At 41.4% G+C, this 15,716-nt stretch overlaps 1 protein-coding gene across 2 annotated transcripts in view; it reads left to right on the forward strand.

Moving 5' to 3' along the window:
• Positions 1-3,306: 3,306 nt before the first annotated feature.
• ercc2 (excision repair cross-complementation group 2) overlaps positions 3,307-15,716 on the forward strand; it is a 39,411-nt gene continuing 27,001 nt past the window's right edge. For both annotated transcript variants that reach the window (XM_063205849.1, XM_063205848.1), the window contains exons 1-11: positions 3,307-3,464; positions 3,912-4,011; positions 4,471-4,548; positions 4,837-4,899; positions 5,219-5,332; positions 5,779-5,895; positions 6,285-6,401; positions 14,144-14,267; positions 14,382-14,478; positions 15,027-15,160; positions 15,321-15,489. In XM_063205849.1, the coding sequence (XP_063061919.1) occupies positions 3,460-3,464; positions 3,912-4,011; positions 4,471-4,548; positions 4,837-4,899; positions 5,219-5,332; positions 5,779-5,895; positions 6,285-6,401; positions 14,144-14,267; positions 14,382-14,478; positions 15,027-15,160; positions 15,321-15,489 (1,118 nt within the window). In that variant the 5' untranslated portion in view covers positions 3,307-3,459. The remainder of the gene's footprint in view (positions 3,465-3,911; positions 4,012-4,470; positions 4,549-4,836; positions 4,900-5,218; positions 5,333-5,778; positions 5,896-6,284; positions 6,402-14,143; positions 14,268-14,381; positions 14,479-15,026; positions 15,161-15,320; positions 15,490-15,716) is intronic.

The following is a 15,716-nucleotide window of genomic DNA, read 5'->3' on the forward strand; positions in this document are numbered from 1 at the left end:
GTTTTCACTAGCTGTAATTCTCGGAGTGCTAGAGTGAGACTACAACCAATATATATTTCATGATGTCATGAACCTATGGGGCACCTAAGTCACGCCCTCTACTTCCTGGTTCATGGGGCAGAGGGAGTCAAAAAATTTAATGGAAGTGAACGAGGCGAGTCGTGGTGGATTTGTGTTGCATAAGTGGAGGTCCAATGTTTGGATTGGTGTTAAAAAAACCACTCATTTCAGGTCCAGTAATTATTTTTTGACTCCCTCTGCCCCATGAACCAAGAAGTAGAGGGCGTGACTTAGGTGCCCCATACAATGATTTTAATGACAAAAATATGTCTTATATACACTCAATCACAGTAAATCAAGGGAATTCAAAACTTTATGTAATAACTATGCTAATTGTTCCCTCTGCATCTTTAAATTCTGAGTGACTCAGCCTCTCTGTGCTTGTCTTATACCTGGACATTCAAATTGTTCATCAGTACAATTCATTTTGAAATGTTCTTCCTTGTTGTTTTATCTTATTTGGATGTTTATAACATTTCACTGATCCCCGCCCCAACTTATTTGAGACGTGTTGCAGTTATCAAACTAGAAAGGAGTACATATGTCCTCTAAAACAATATTTTTTCTCGGTTTTAACACTTGATATGTTGTCTTTTCACTATTCTCCATCTAAGAAATGTATTGAATGTTTTGAAAATGATAGCATTTTGATTTTATTCTCAGTTTACCAAACGTCCCAACTTCACCGGAGTTGGGGTTTGTAATTGCATGCCAGTGATGTTACTGCATGTCGATGTTGCACTGTGCCTAAGCCAAACTCATTCCTAAACCTAACCTGTCAGTGAAAAGGTGTGTACACCAGCCTATAAACATGTCAAACTGTGCCTAAACCAAAACTCATTAGTGGAAAAATGTGTTTTATAATAGCATGCCACTGATGCCACTTCTGCATGTCACTGGCACATGTCACATGCCACTGAATGATCTAACTCCTACTGCCATGCACCCAAGCAGTTTGAAATCCACTTGGCGAGCCCTACCTATCTACTATGCGGCTGACCAGGGTTCGATTCCCAGCCCGGGTCCTTTGCCGGCCCTTCCCCTTCTCCCCACTCACTTCCTGTCTCTACTTCACTGTCCTGTCTGAGAAAAAAAAAACAATAAAGGCTTGTAAAGCCCCGCCCAAAAACTTATATATATAAAAAAAAGAAATCCACTTGGATTCGCGGCGTGAAGTTTTTTGTATTAACCTTGTCGACTTTAAACCGTGAAATGCACGCCTTGTCGAATGTTACTCACAAGTGAGGCTCTTTCCCAAATGCCTACCAAAGACATGGGTCTTTTGAATTTGTGATTGACCAAGGCTATTGTAGGGTATTAAATACATACACTAAATACATTTCATTACAATGTGCATGAATGAAATAGCCAAAAAGTTCTACTAGCACAGTGTTTCCCAATCTTTTTTGTCTTGCATACCCCTTACGCCTCTTAGTTGTACCATGAATACCCCCTTTTTTATGTTCTATATTGCTTTCTCTGTCCTGATGTGACTGCTCCATACATTTGTTATAATAATAACATTTTTCCAAGTACCCCCTGCAGTGTGCTCGCGTACCCCTAGTGGTACACGTACCCCTGGTTGGGAAACACTGTACTAGCATACGCGATTTCTTATTATTATTGACACAGACAAGTTTCCTGCAACATATTGCCTTTTAGCCAATACTCTAAACCCAATCTGGTCCTCCTTGAGCAACAGTAATTGCTTTCCTGATATTCGGTAATGGTGGTGATTTGATTCATTGGAACATTTCCACAGCACACAAGTGAACACTGCACACTTGACGAAATTGCATTTAAAGCCTTTCAATTCAGGGGGCAGCCCTCAGTGGCGCCCCATGGGGAGCAGTGCGGTGGGACGGTACCATGCTCAGGGTACCTCAGTCATGGAGGAGGATGGGGGAGAGCACTGGTTGATTACTCCCCCCCACCAACCTGGCGGGTCGGGAGTCGAACCGGCAACCTCTGGGATGCAAGTCTGACGCCCTAACCGCTCACCCATGACTGCCCCTACTTGCTTTCCTGATATTCGGTAATGGTGGTGATTTGATTCATTGGAACATTTGCAACCAGCAAATCCACCTGCACCAGAAGGCAAGATGGTACAGTACCAGTACAATACAGTCAGGGCTGTAGTGGGCGCGGTACGCGGGGGTACGCAGTCCACCCACTTCTCCTGAGATGAGATAAAAAAAAATAAAAAAAATCTAGGCCATGTTTGAATACAGAAATGAATGAGCACATAGCAGTATTGCAGGTGATTGGCCAAACAGATGAAAGTACAGTTGGGGGGGTTGACATGATAAGTTGCCTAATTATTTGATTACATTAAAAATTGCGTACCCCCACTTTAAAAAATACCCACTACACCACTGAACAGTACAGTACAGTACAACAGTTGGGCATGTAAAAGGATGATTGACACTTACAGTAGTAGGCTAGGCTTACACTCACAAACTTCTTAATGCTTTGTTATGACTGGCAGTCCTTGGTATTAAATTGTGGAGGTACTTTGAGATTTTTGAACGATTTCTCAGAGTTGTCTGCGTCCGGGCATTATTCAATGTAGTGAGTTTGTTTGACCAAAATGGTAAGCTCTGACGTCTGAGTGTAACAGGTTACCACAATTCTTTTGCTCCTCAACAAAGACACAGACTCGGTATGTTTTAACCTGCCAAATTTAATTTTACACTTTATGATGATTGTTAATGCCCTCCCCACATCCTTTTCTATGTGTAACATACTGTGCTTAAATGCAAATAAATTAAATGTTTGTCTTACTAACGTGTGCTGTGTGTGTTCTTAACTAAAATGCTGTGTACGCTGTGAAAGAATCTAAATAGCAGAAAATAATAGTATACAGTGTATGTTTCATGTTTATTTAAGGGAACAGTCTGCCTTTTTTATTTACAAATATTTGCAGTATTTCCAAGTATAACACATGAATGTGTCACAAACAAACACTCATCTTGATTGTTTTATTTAGTACCATAGACTTCCATAGGCCTACTGTTAAATAGGCAATGCAAACACAGGGGGGGAAATCCTATGTATTTTCACATATTGCCAGGGCTGAACAACACATGAGCAATTTCCTGAAATAAGGTGGACTGTTCTTTTAATTTAAGAGAGGGAATGGCTATTTGGTTTGAACTTTTCCCTTATATCAGAGGAACTTTTATTTTGAAATGTCGCAGCCATATTTTTGTAGTGGAGCTGACTTCACGCATGTGTTCAGAGCAATTAGCCTGTTCTGTTTATGTGTCGTCAGAGACAGTTCCTATCAAAATCTCTGGTGTCGTTCAAGAACATGTAACTTTACCACTACATGTTGAAGCGTAAAATCAGCATATGGTGCATTTGAGATGTTGATTCGCACTCCGCAGTAGAAGAAAAATGAAGTAAGTTTCTCGTGATGTAGACAGGTCCCAACGTGCGTACATAGACAATGCTAGCCGGTGCCCACAAATATTGAAGCCACTCGAGAAAACTTTTCAACGTGTGAAGGCTTGCATTATGAACTGCAAATATTGCAATATAATAGTATTATAAAGCTAGATACACGAAGATAACGCTTCATAACTTAACACTGACGTGCTATTACACTGAACGAAAGGCATATAAAAAGGGATGATTATGAGGATGACATAGTGGTAGTAAAGAGTTAATGTGTTAAGTAGGGCTGTTTCCAATACAGCTATATTGTAATTATTTGCGCTAGCTGTCTCATTTCATTTTCCGAAACACTGCATTTTGCAAATATGGTTTGTGGTTCGTGTCGCGTTGTGAAGTTCTGAGTATGTGTTGCATGTATAGAGTGTCACATTGTTTTTATTTCCCGTCTCGAGGATAAACATCGATGGACTGCTGGTCCTGTTCCCCTATGACTACATTTACCCTGAGCAGTACTCCTACATGCTAGAGCTCAAGAGGACTCTTGATGCTAAGGTAACATACTATCTATCTATATAAAGTGTGATAGAAAATGATGCACCTTATAATGACATTTCTGCACCGTCCGCACTCGGATTCTTTCCATCTTCCCCTTTTTCCTCTGCTCATGTGTGTGTGCAGGCCGAACAGTGCATTGTGTCTTGGGGCATAATACTACAAAGCTGGTTCAGGTTAAATTAAGAGGTAAATCATCTAATACAAGAGCTTTTCTTAAGAAAATGAGGACTCCAGGCTTTTCTATTAGATTATTTACCTCTTAACTTAACCTTAACTTATCCTGAACCAGCTTTGTAGTATAGGCCCTTGGTGTCCGCATAATGCTTTGTGTCCTGCTTTGTCTATATTATGTGTATGTTGCTATATACAATATATTGCCAAATGTATTCACTCACCCATCCAAGTGATCTGATTGAGATAAATTAATGTTTTCTGTAATATTCACATTTCTTGTAGGGACATGGCGTGCTCGAAATGCCCTCGGGGACCGGCAAAACAATCTCTCTGCTGTCATTGATTGTAGCATATCAGAAAGTAAGTATCCAGACCCTACCAAACAGTTGACTGTATGGTCACACACACAACAGGGTACAAGATCCAAATATTTTGGAAAACGTATTTGACATGTGTGACGGAGGTCATCTTGCATCTTGCACCCTCCTTCTGTATGTCTGTCTGTCTGTCTGTCTGTCTGTCTGTGTGTCCGCCTGCAGTGTCTTGAGTCGCCTGAGGGTGGCGTCGCCAAAACGTATCACATGCGTCATGCATTGTAACAGTTTGCCATTTCTGATAGCTCCTGTTGCACACTGTTTTTATCTTTAGGCCTATCCCCTGGAGGTCACCAAGCTGATTTACTGCTCTCGAACAGTGCCGGAAATAGAGAAGGTGAGATTGATTGATTGATTGATTGATTGATTGATTTTTTAAATTGACATTGTACAAAGCATTAAAAAAAGGTCTACAAATAAATAAGTCAATACATTTGTCTTGAAAACCATGTACAACATGTCAAAAGGATAACACAAAAAAGCTAAAAGTTAATGATTCTTTCGCGGTAATTACTGCATCACCCACTTTCACATTCAACCATGGTGAATGGTGAGATTATTGTCACCTACGTATATACTGCCAGGGCTCCTAAGATTATTGAGTGTCATCGAAGTCTTTATTATTAAGGATACTGTGTTTGTTTTCTCCTCGACAGGTTGTGGAGGAATTGCGAAAACTTCTCGAGTATTACTCCAAGGAGACGGGGAAGGACAACGATTTTGTAGCGCTGGCACTCTCCTCCCGTAAGAACCTGTGTGTTCATCCAGAGGTGTGTAGTCAGCATGGGAATACATTTCAACATTTAATTGTTTACATTTCCATAAACTGTTTAAAGTATTTGGAGTAACTTATAGCAATCAAGATTGTTATCTACAAATGATTAAACTAATGATTTCCAAGTGATTAATTATGTTCGCTACCTCCGCCATGGCTCAAACAGCTAATGTACTGACTATCACTACAGGGTCCCAGCAGGTTCAATTTCTGATGTAATTTCTTGCCCCTCCTCCATCTCTCTCCCACTCATTCCTGTCAAAATCTGAAACTGTCCTTATTGAAAAAAACAATGAAAAGCAAAAAAAAGTTGTTGTAGTTAACTGTTTTCCGTCAACTGATAAAGTATTTAACACATGTTGTCATCATTGATATAATAAACCATTTATTACCCATTTATAGTGGATGACTATTTTAAAGTTCTGCTATTGATTGCCTCAGGTCAGTTCATTACGCTTTGGGAAGGAGGTGGATGGGAAGTGCCACAGTCTGACGGCATCGTACATCCGAACTCAGCGCCATAGCAACCCCAGCCTGCCGTCCTGCCGCTTCTACGAGGTGAATATTGTTATTTATTACAATCATGAGTGGAGGTGTAAAACTCAGACAAGGAGGTGCCGGCAACCAGTCAGACACTTGCAGGAGGAAAGAAGTGCCGCGCACTCCCGAGTTGCATAAAACCGTTTTTTTTATGTGACACGGCCTAGGCCTAGGCAAGGATTAAATACCCAACAGGTAATACCAGCATACATCATTCTGAGAGGCAAGCTAACTGCGATATCTGCCCCCTTGGTCAATATTCCAATCCACACCTTAATGTGGTCCTTGGGTCAAAATAATTGCCAACCCCTGATTTTAAATGTTCAACTCAGGACAAACTGGAAAAAGTAACACCAAAGTAGCCCTCATTTTTTGACTGATTTTGTTTTTAAACCCCACCTTTTCAGGAGTTTGATGCAGTGGGGAGGCAGGTGCCCATCGCTCCCGGTGTCTATAACCTTGATGACCTGAAGGATTATGGACGCAGGAAAGGGTGGTGTCCTTACTACATGGCACGATACTCTGTAAGGTTTTTTTCCCCTCATCTTACCTACATTTTATTTTATTGTGCTTTTTCATATCTCTCTCTCTTTCACCTTAATTCCTACTATAATCTAATCAAATTATAAAGCACTTTGTGAATAACTTGTTCTGTGAAAGGCGTTGTAAAAAATAAACTTTACCTACTTACTTACAGTCAATTCCGAAAGTATTCACAGCGCTTCACTTTTTTCACATTTTATTATCTTACAGCCTTATTCCAAATGCTACAAATGAATCTCTGTTGTCAAAATCCTACACAAATTATTCCATTATGACCATGTGAAAAACAAGTTGTCTTGACAGTTTTGAAAATTTATAAAAATAAAAAACAAAGAAATTATATTTACAAAAGTATTCACAGCCTTTGCTTAATACTTTGTACAACCACCTTTGGCAGCAACTACATTCATTTTTTCATTTCGAAATGAAAAGGGATTAAAAGGGAGGTCATCTGTGTGTGTTTCAACCTTTCAGTATATTGAAATTGTACATTTTGAGTCTGCACCTGGCTAAAATAGATGGGTGTGAGTTTTGAATGAAATCCTATGGTAGGGTTGTGCCGATAGACGATATCATCGTCCATCGGCGATGGACAGCTGGCATCACGATGGACGGCAAACATCGTGATGCCAAGGAATCTTGTACTTGTGTATTTTTGAAGCCGCTGCTATAGTAATCATTACGGTACTTGACATCACATTACCGTAAAATCCGTAGTAGTAGCAGCGGTTTTCAAGACAAGTTGTGAACACAAGCCCCAAGCCGAGTGAATTAGGCTATATAACTACGAAAAAAAACACAATGGAATTTAAAAAAAAAACTTGTGAACTAAGCCCAACTATTGTTTGCTGCAGATGTATGTAAGTAGGCCTAAGTGATATCGTTCATTTATTTCTGTGACCTAAGTTGTTGACTACAAAGGGGACTCTTTACGCATTACCTAGCTGGCTCCTCCGGAGTAACATGACGATAAGCAACACGTTCGGCAATTGCGACAGTTTAACAGTTCATGTTTAACGGTTCACCTCAAAATGTTTAATCGCTATTCGCGGTGAAGATGTCTTGTGAAGCTGCACTCAAGAGTGTACACTTCTGATAAGCCCACTGTCAATAAGGTGAGCAAGCGGTTCCATGTCCGCGGCGCCCACTCGTCTTCATGGCTTCACCGCCAGAACTACTTGTAGAACTATCCATTGATCAACTCCATTGATGAGGGGGGAAAAGCCTCGATATGACCTAAAACAAAACATTCCGTATTCTAGTGCTAGGAATTGACAAAGTCGGGGCTAAAATCCATTGTAAGGCCTCTCGAGAGGGCACGCAATCACGCATGGGTTCTCATCTCTTTCCCATTTAGTTTTCTGGTGAGCGAGAGGGGCTAAAGTTATAGCCTACTAGCCTGTGCAAAAACGCAGCGCATATGTCGTCTTAAAATAGTTACACAGATAAATAACTCACAGATGTAACACATTTATTGACAAGTCTCCCAAAAACGCCACGCAATGAACTGATGGTAAAGTAGCAAGCAGCTTGCAAGTGACACGGGAGGAGAGACGAGAAGGGCGAGGGGGAGGGGTCAGCGGGGGATCTCTGCATCTCAGCGACCATCTCACAAAGCAGCTGAGCAAGAACGCTGAGGAGGTTTAAAAAAAATCCCCCAGAATGTAATAATAATATTAATATATTTCACTTACTCTTAAATTAAATAGAATTAAATAATAACTTAGCTGAAGATGAATAATAAAAATAAATACAAAATATATCATAATATATTTTTTTTAAATTATTAGCTACTCCCACCACCCCCCCCCCCCCCCCCAAACATCGTCAGCTTCGAACGGCTAGTCCTGTCACACATCATAGCCACCCTACCCCCCACCCTAGACCCCTACCAGTTCGCATACCGAGCCAAGCGATCCACGGAGGATGCAATTTGCTCTGCCCTCCATCCAGCCCTCACCCACTTGGACAATAAAGACTCATATGTGAGAATGCTGTTCATTGACTTCAGTTCAGCATTCAATACCATAATACCACAACAACTCATCAGAAAACTGGACAAACTAGGTTTCAGCACCTCCCTCTGCAACTGGCTGCTGGACTTCCTGATGCAAAGACCACAAGCAGTACGGGTAGGGAACAACACCTCGAGCACCCTGACCCTGAGCACGGGGGCTCCGCAAGGTTGTGTTCTCAGCCCCCTGCTGTTCACGCTGCTGACACACGACTGCACAACGACCCACAGCACTAACCATCTAGTGAAGTTTGCGGATGATACAACACTGGTGGGCCTCATCACCAAGGGCGATGAGACTCACTACAGAGAAGAAGAAGACCTGCTGGCCAGATGGTGCAAAGACAACAACCTCCTGCTGAATGTCAACAAGACCAAGGAGATTGTTGTCAACTTCCAAAGGGTCCAAAAACAACTGCCACCACTGACCATCGACGGCGATGCTGTGGAGAGAGTGAGCAGCACCAAGTTCCTTGGAGTGCACATCAGCGACGACCTCTCTTGGACCACCAACACTACATCACTGGCGAAGAAGGCCCATCAGCGTCTCTACTTCCTGCGCAAACTAAAGAAGGCAAGTGCTACACCCTCCATCATGACAACATTCTACAGAGGAACCATAGAGAGCGTCGTGTCCAACTGCATCACAGTGTGGGGAGGAAGCTGCACGGAGAAAAACAGGAAGACACTCCAGCGTGTTGTGAACACAGCGAAGAAGATCATTGGAGTACCACTCCCCTCCCTGCAGGACATTTACACCACACGCCTCACCCGGAAAGCACTGATGATCATCAAAGACACAAGCCACCCTGCACACAAACTGCTCAGCCTCCTGCCCTCTGGAAAGAGGTACAGGCGCCTCCGTTCCCGTACCACCAGGCTGGCGAGCAGCACAATGCACCAAGCGATCAAGATGCTAAACACTCAACCCACTCTCCCTCCACTGTCAGCCTCTAGCCAGCAAGGCCACTGACAACCCCCCCCCATCCCCCCACCACCATATCTGCGACTGAACATTCCACCTGCACTACTATACTCGTGACTGAACTTTCAACCTGCACTAACTCAAAACATGCACACACACACACACACACACACACACACACACACACACACACACACACACACACACACACACAACACACACACACACACACACACACACACACACACACAAGCACACTGCACTTTCTGCACTAAACCCAAACATACACACACTGACACACACACACACACACACAAGCACACTGCACTTTCTGCACTAAACCCAAACATACACACACTGACACACACACACACACACACACACACACACACACACACACACACACACACACACACACACACACACAGACACACAGACACACGAACACACACACAAGACGCACACCGCACCTTCTACCTGCACTAAACACATACACACACATACACACACACACACACACGCACCTGCCCACACACACACACACACACACACACACACACACACACACACACTGCTGCTGGTGTACTTGACAGACCTTTTTTAATATTTATTTTCTTCAAAATGCTACTATTACCATGTCAGAACGCTATAAAGGACTTTTTTTAGGAAAAGCACAAAAGCACAACAGATACCTCTTAATGTATGTCCTCTACAAGTCTTCTGTTGTCCAGTCTTGCACTTTAAATGTCTGTATGAGCACTGTCTATGTCCATACTGTCTTAAGTCCATGTATAAGTACTGTCTATGTCTATACTGTCTATGTCCTTACCAGTGTTAATTTCGTCAACCACGACGATGACGAAAATATTTCGTCAACGCCCCTTTTTCCCTTGACGATGACGAGACGATGACGCACTAAAAATTGCCTCAAGCAAATCAAAATATGACGAAAATAAGAAAAATATTTTCGTCAAGGAGACTAAGACGAGACAAAATTTACAAGCCATGGACGAATGGACATTAAAAATATATAATTATTTATAATTAATTTGTAATTTGTAATTGTAATATAGGCCTAAGTGTCTTGAACTTCATAGGTGATTGCGCGCTCATGCTTTGTTGCCTCACTTGTATCTGCTGGCAGCCAATGCATGGCACGGCTCAGTCAGTAGTTCTGTAGCCTAGTAGTTCAGTGAGTCCATTTAAGTTGAGTTTAGGTCCTAAAACATTCCCAGAGAAAGAGAAAAAATAGCCGACGTTGAGGGAAGTGTTCATTTTGAAACATGTTCAACAACCCTCTTATCCATGACGAAGACATGTGTTTCTGCAGTAGGCCTAGGTAATGACAGTCGCGCCAATCCTCCTCTGATACTGTCATTCTAAACCTCCTCCAGCTTCCACTATTCTCCTTTTCACTTAGGCTGTCTTAGCCCGGCGTTCGTTGTCTGTTCTTTTTTTGTAATGTTTGCTATATTTGTTGTTTAACCATATGAGTAGGCAGCAAGCAAATCATGAAGGTCGGGTTTGTGAATTTATTTAAACCAGTCACCGCGGGAGCGCGCGACAGCAGGGGGAAAGTTGGCCTGTCTAAAGTAACAGAGGCACGGCTACTGTAGCCTAGTTTTGAAAAGAATCAATGGATGGGCGATCGCTAAGGAGTTTTAAACTGTTGAGATTTGAAACTTGTTCTCGTCGAGAGCAACGCTAAAAGACCCAAGGAAGTCGACAGCATTTCCGTGCGTCTTCAGCGTCTTCCTAAGTTCCAAAAACTCTTTCCAGGTCATGCTTATCGAGCCTCGACACCCCCGACAAACAAAACAGCATTAGTGTTTAAATATTTGTATGTGCGTGTCCTTTCTATCGTCCAGTCTGCATACCCCTGCCTAACTATTTTTCCTGGGACTTTTGTAGGGCGTACGAAGTGTGCTCACGCAATCTAATTAAGCCTATTGCACGCATGCCGTACGAGTCATTATCGTTCTCCGCTCGCATTGCCAATTGAAAACAAAAACCGCTAACTTGCATAGTCTAACATCAGCAGTATTTTATCTGACTCATGGTCATCGGGAAGCACTATCAGGGAGACACTTCTTGAACTTCATGCAGACTTGGGATGTCTGGTCTTCCCACTGCCGGCAATCTGCAGGCTTTAAGTCCCGCGGTCAGGTGAAGAAGAGCATGTAGCTTCCTCCGTGATCAAACTCAAAATGAAATATAATATGCAGCAGCTTCTAATGCACGAGAGAGAGAGAGAGAGAGAGAGAGAGCGCGCGCAACCTGCACCTGGATGTGTGTGTGTGTGATGCTCTTTTGCTCTATGATGTTGAAATTACTGATTTGGGTTTTGGTGGAAAATGACCAAGTAACAAGGTGAATATTTGCTGCAATAGGCAATATTAGTAATACTTTGTGAAATAACAATAGCCATTGTAGGTTATTTATTTTACATAATATTGACTGAAATGACTAAAAATTGAAATGTTGACTAAAATGACTAAAATTTGACTATGACTAAAATTGATTTTCGTCATTTTGACTAAGACTAAGACTAAATTGGGAAGGCAATGACTAAAATATGACTAAGACTAAAATTGATTTTCGTCATTGTGACTAAGACTAAGACTAAATCAAAAAAAGCTGACGAAATTAACACTGGAGAGCAAGAAACGTAATTTCAAATTCTTTGTATGACCAGTGCATGTAAAGAAATTGACAATAAAACCTACTTGAGCTGTCAATTAGGGGGACATCGCCCAAGCCTATCCTATGGAGAGCATCATGATCTGCTTCTGTAGTCACAGTGTACGTTGACATGCATGCTTCTTTAGGTGTAATTCAGATTTCTAATGTTGACGGCATCCATACATCACCAAACGATGTCAGTCCCACAACCATGCTTGACGAGCCAGATGATGCACTTTTTGTGTAAAACTCACTTGTTTACCACCACACATGCTTGACGCCATCTAAAGCAAATTTGTTTATCTTGGTCTCAAGAGAAATGAACAGACCAAGGATATGGATCACTGGAACCATGTTGTGTGGTCTGATGAGACCAAGATAGACAAATTTGCTTTAGATGGTGTCAAGCATGTGTGGTGGTAAACAAGTGAATTTGACCAAAAAAGTGCATCATCTGGCTCGTCAAGCATGGTAGTGGGACTGACATCGTTTGGGGATGTACTGTATGAATGCCGTCAACATTGGAAATATGTATTACACCTAAAGAGGCATGCATGTCAACATGCACTGTGACTACAGAAGCTGATCATGATACTCTCCATAGGATTTCATTCAAAACTCACACCCATCTATTTTAGCCAGGTGCAGACTCAAAATGTACAATTTCAATGTACTGAAAGGTTGAAACACACACCGATGACCTCCCTTTCAATCCCTTTTCATTTCGAAATGAAAAAATGAATGTAGTTGCTGCCAAAGGTGGTTGTACAAAGTATTAAGCAAAGGCTGTGAATACTTTTGTAAATATGATTTCTTTGTTTTTTATTTTTATACATTTTCAAAACTGTCAAGACAACTTGTTTTTCACATGGTCATAATGGAATAATTTGTGTAGGATTTTGACAACAGAGATTCATTTGTAGCATTTGGAATAAGGCTGTAAGATAATAAAAAAGAAAAAGAATAAAAAAAATAAGTAAGATAATAAAAAAAGAAAAAAGTGAAGCGCTGTGAGTACTGTCCGGATTGACGGTACTATCTTGGTTGTCCACAACTAATAAAACATCGACCATAACAACTAAAATGTTTGAGTTTTTTAAAAACTGGCTTTACAGTGTAGTTGTAGGAGCCATAATTACTTTCTTTATTATTTGTTTTTGTTATGGTACACTTTATGGGTTATTGGTTCACTTCTAATTTGTGTTTTTGCATATTGGTTGTCGTGGACATGGGTGTGGCGCTGGGCGTGTGTGGTGCGCAATTGGAAGCCCTTTAATTAGTGCCCACCTGGCACCTGCGCTTCGATTCAGTTTGGCGTGGGGTGAGCATGGGGGAAGGCCATCCTTTTGCGTACCGCACTACTCTCGCACATTGCATGGACTAATTCAAAACTCTGTAACTCTGGAACAATTGCTCTACCTTGCACTGAAAGGACTATTGGGGTCTAAAGGACTATTGGAGTCTATGTCGATATGGTGAGCAATAAATGAAGAAACGGAGTTAACCGTGTGGACATTACATCATTAAGTGCGCGTAAACAAGTTTGAATCCCTCTGCTTAGCCCACAGCGGCGCTGAACAAATTGGTATTGGACATAGCCGCAACAGTAGTCTTTTTGAGGAAAAATCCAGGCAATTTCAATGTCCAATGTGTTAGGTGACGTTGTTTTTCCTTTTGAGGTTCTCAAAATGCATGTAATGCATTATGACCAGCTCTTAAAGGGACACTTTGTGAGATTTTTAATTGTTTATTTCCAGAATTCATGCTGCCCATTCACTAATGTTACCTTTTCATGAATACTTACCACCACCATCAAATTCTAAGTATTCATTATGACTGGAAAAATTGCACTTTTCATACATGAAAAGGGGATCTTCTCCATGGTCCGCCCTTTTGAATTTCCAAAAATAGCCATTTTTAGCTGCAACAATGACTCTACTTGGACCATACTAGGACATATTTGTTTATTACTTAGTAAACTTTCATGTTAAGATCAAATTTGGCAATAGGCAGCCCAGTTTCAATGAGCAGCATAGTTGCAGTACCTTTTTTGACCATTTCCTGCACAGTGTACCTTTAACTATGTGATTCTCCTTCCTCAGATCCTCCATGCTAATATCATCGTGTACAGCTACCACTATCTACTGGACCCTAAAATCGCAGATGTGGTCTCCAAAGAACTGGCTAAACAATCGGTGGTCGTCTTCGATGAAGCCCACAACATAGGTATTTAAAATCAATCAAAAACACGAGTTAAGTAATGCTTTAAAGCCAGAAAATATTAGTTTTAGTTGTTGGCTATTGTTCTGAAGCATGTTTTTTTATTTGATTTCTCCTCAGATAGTGTGTGCATTGATTCCATGAGTGTTAACATCACACGCAGGACATTGGATCGCTGTCAACAGAACGTGGACACTTTGCAAAACACAATTCAGAGGTGGGTTGCACTTTAATTAGATGTCCCATGCCAGGTAATTCCATGTCAAATCATCCAAAACTTGGGCATTTCCCTCAACAAAAATTGATTTTTAGTGTCTCATTAAACTGTCTTGATTTGCTTTGCTGTCAGCTGTTTTTTCTTTTTGATCTGGTGACCCACACTTTCCTCTTCATTATACCACATAGATTGCCATACCACGTTTTGGTGCTTTGTTATATGGGAATTGTAACCCACCAGACATAGCATCCATTGATTTTCAATGGGGTTTTATTTACCTGTATCACCAAAGCACCAAATCGTGGTGTGGAAATATATGGGGTATAAACTAGAGGGAAGCAAGTGTGGGTCACCAGATTAAATAGCAGAAAACAGGCCCTGCCGTGGCCAACCGGTAGGGAACTCGCCTGCTACGCGGCTGACCCGAATTCGATTCCCGACCCAGGTCTTTTGCAGACCCCTCCCCGTCGAAAAAGACCTCAAAAAAATCTTTAAATGTTTTTTTAAAATGCATAAAATGTCTGATAATATCCTTTTTTTGTCTTTAGGATCAAGGAAACTGATGCAGCGAAGTTGAAGCAGGAATACAGACAGTTACTGGAGGGGCTGAAAGAAGCTGGCGTGGCCAGAGAGACGGACGTTTTTCTGTCTAACCCAGTGCTACCAGATGAAATTCTCCAAGGTATGTTTGTCCTTTCAGCATACAGCAGTGTTTTTGTTTGTTTGCTGTGTTCTATTTTGGCGTTGAGGAGACATATAATCGGTATAGTATGTATAGTACTCTACCTTTAAGATAAGCTGCTTTAACATTCATGCTTTATCTTTTTAATTTTTTTTTACAGAGGCTGTTCCAGGCAGCATTCGCACAGCAGAACACTTTATAGGTTTCCTGAAGCGTTTCTTGGAATACATGAAGGCCAGACTGCGCACTCACCATGTGGTCCAGGAAAGCGCTCCCCAGTTCCTGAAGGACATCTTTGAGAAGGTGTGCATCGATCGGAAACCCATGAGGTCAGTTGATTTCTTTAAAGGTAGAGTATGTGGTTTTCACTGCAGAAAAATGAAATCTCTGCAAGCTATTTTTCTAGTTTCAATTAGTTTTCTAGTTTCAATTCTAGTTTCCGACCTGGGTCATTTGCAGATCCTTTCTTGTCTCTCTCTCCTCACTCATTTCCTGTCTCTCCTCCACTATCCTGTCAGAAATAAAGGCAAAACCCCTACAAAAATGTTTATATATA

The sequence above is a fragment of the Engraulis encrasicolus genome, chromosome 8 (assembly GCF_034702125.1).
Source record: "Engraulis encrasicolus isolate BLACKSEA-1 chromosome 8, IST_EnEncr_1.0, whole genome shotgun sequence".
Taxonomy (NCBI): domain Eukaryota; kingdom Metazoa; phylum Chordata; class Actinopteri; order Clupeiformes; family Engraulidae; genus Engraulis; species Engraulis encrasicolus.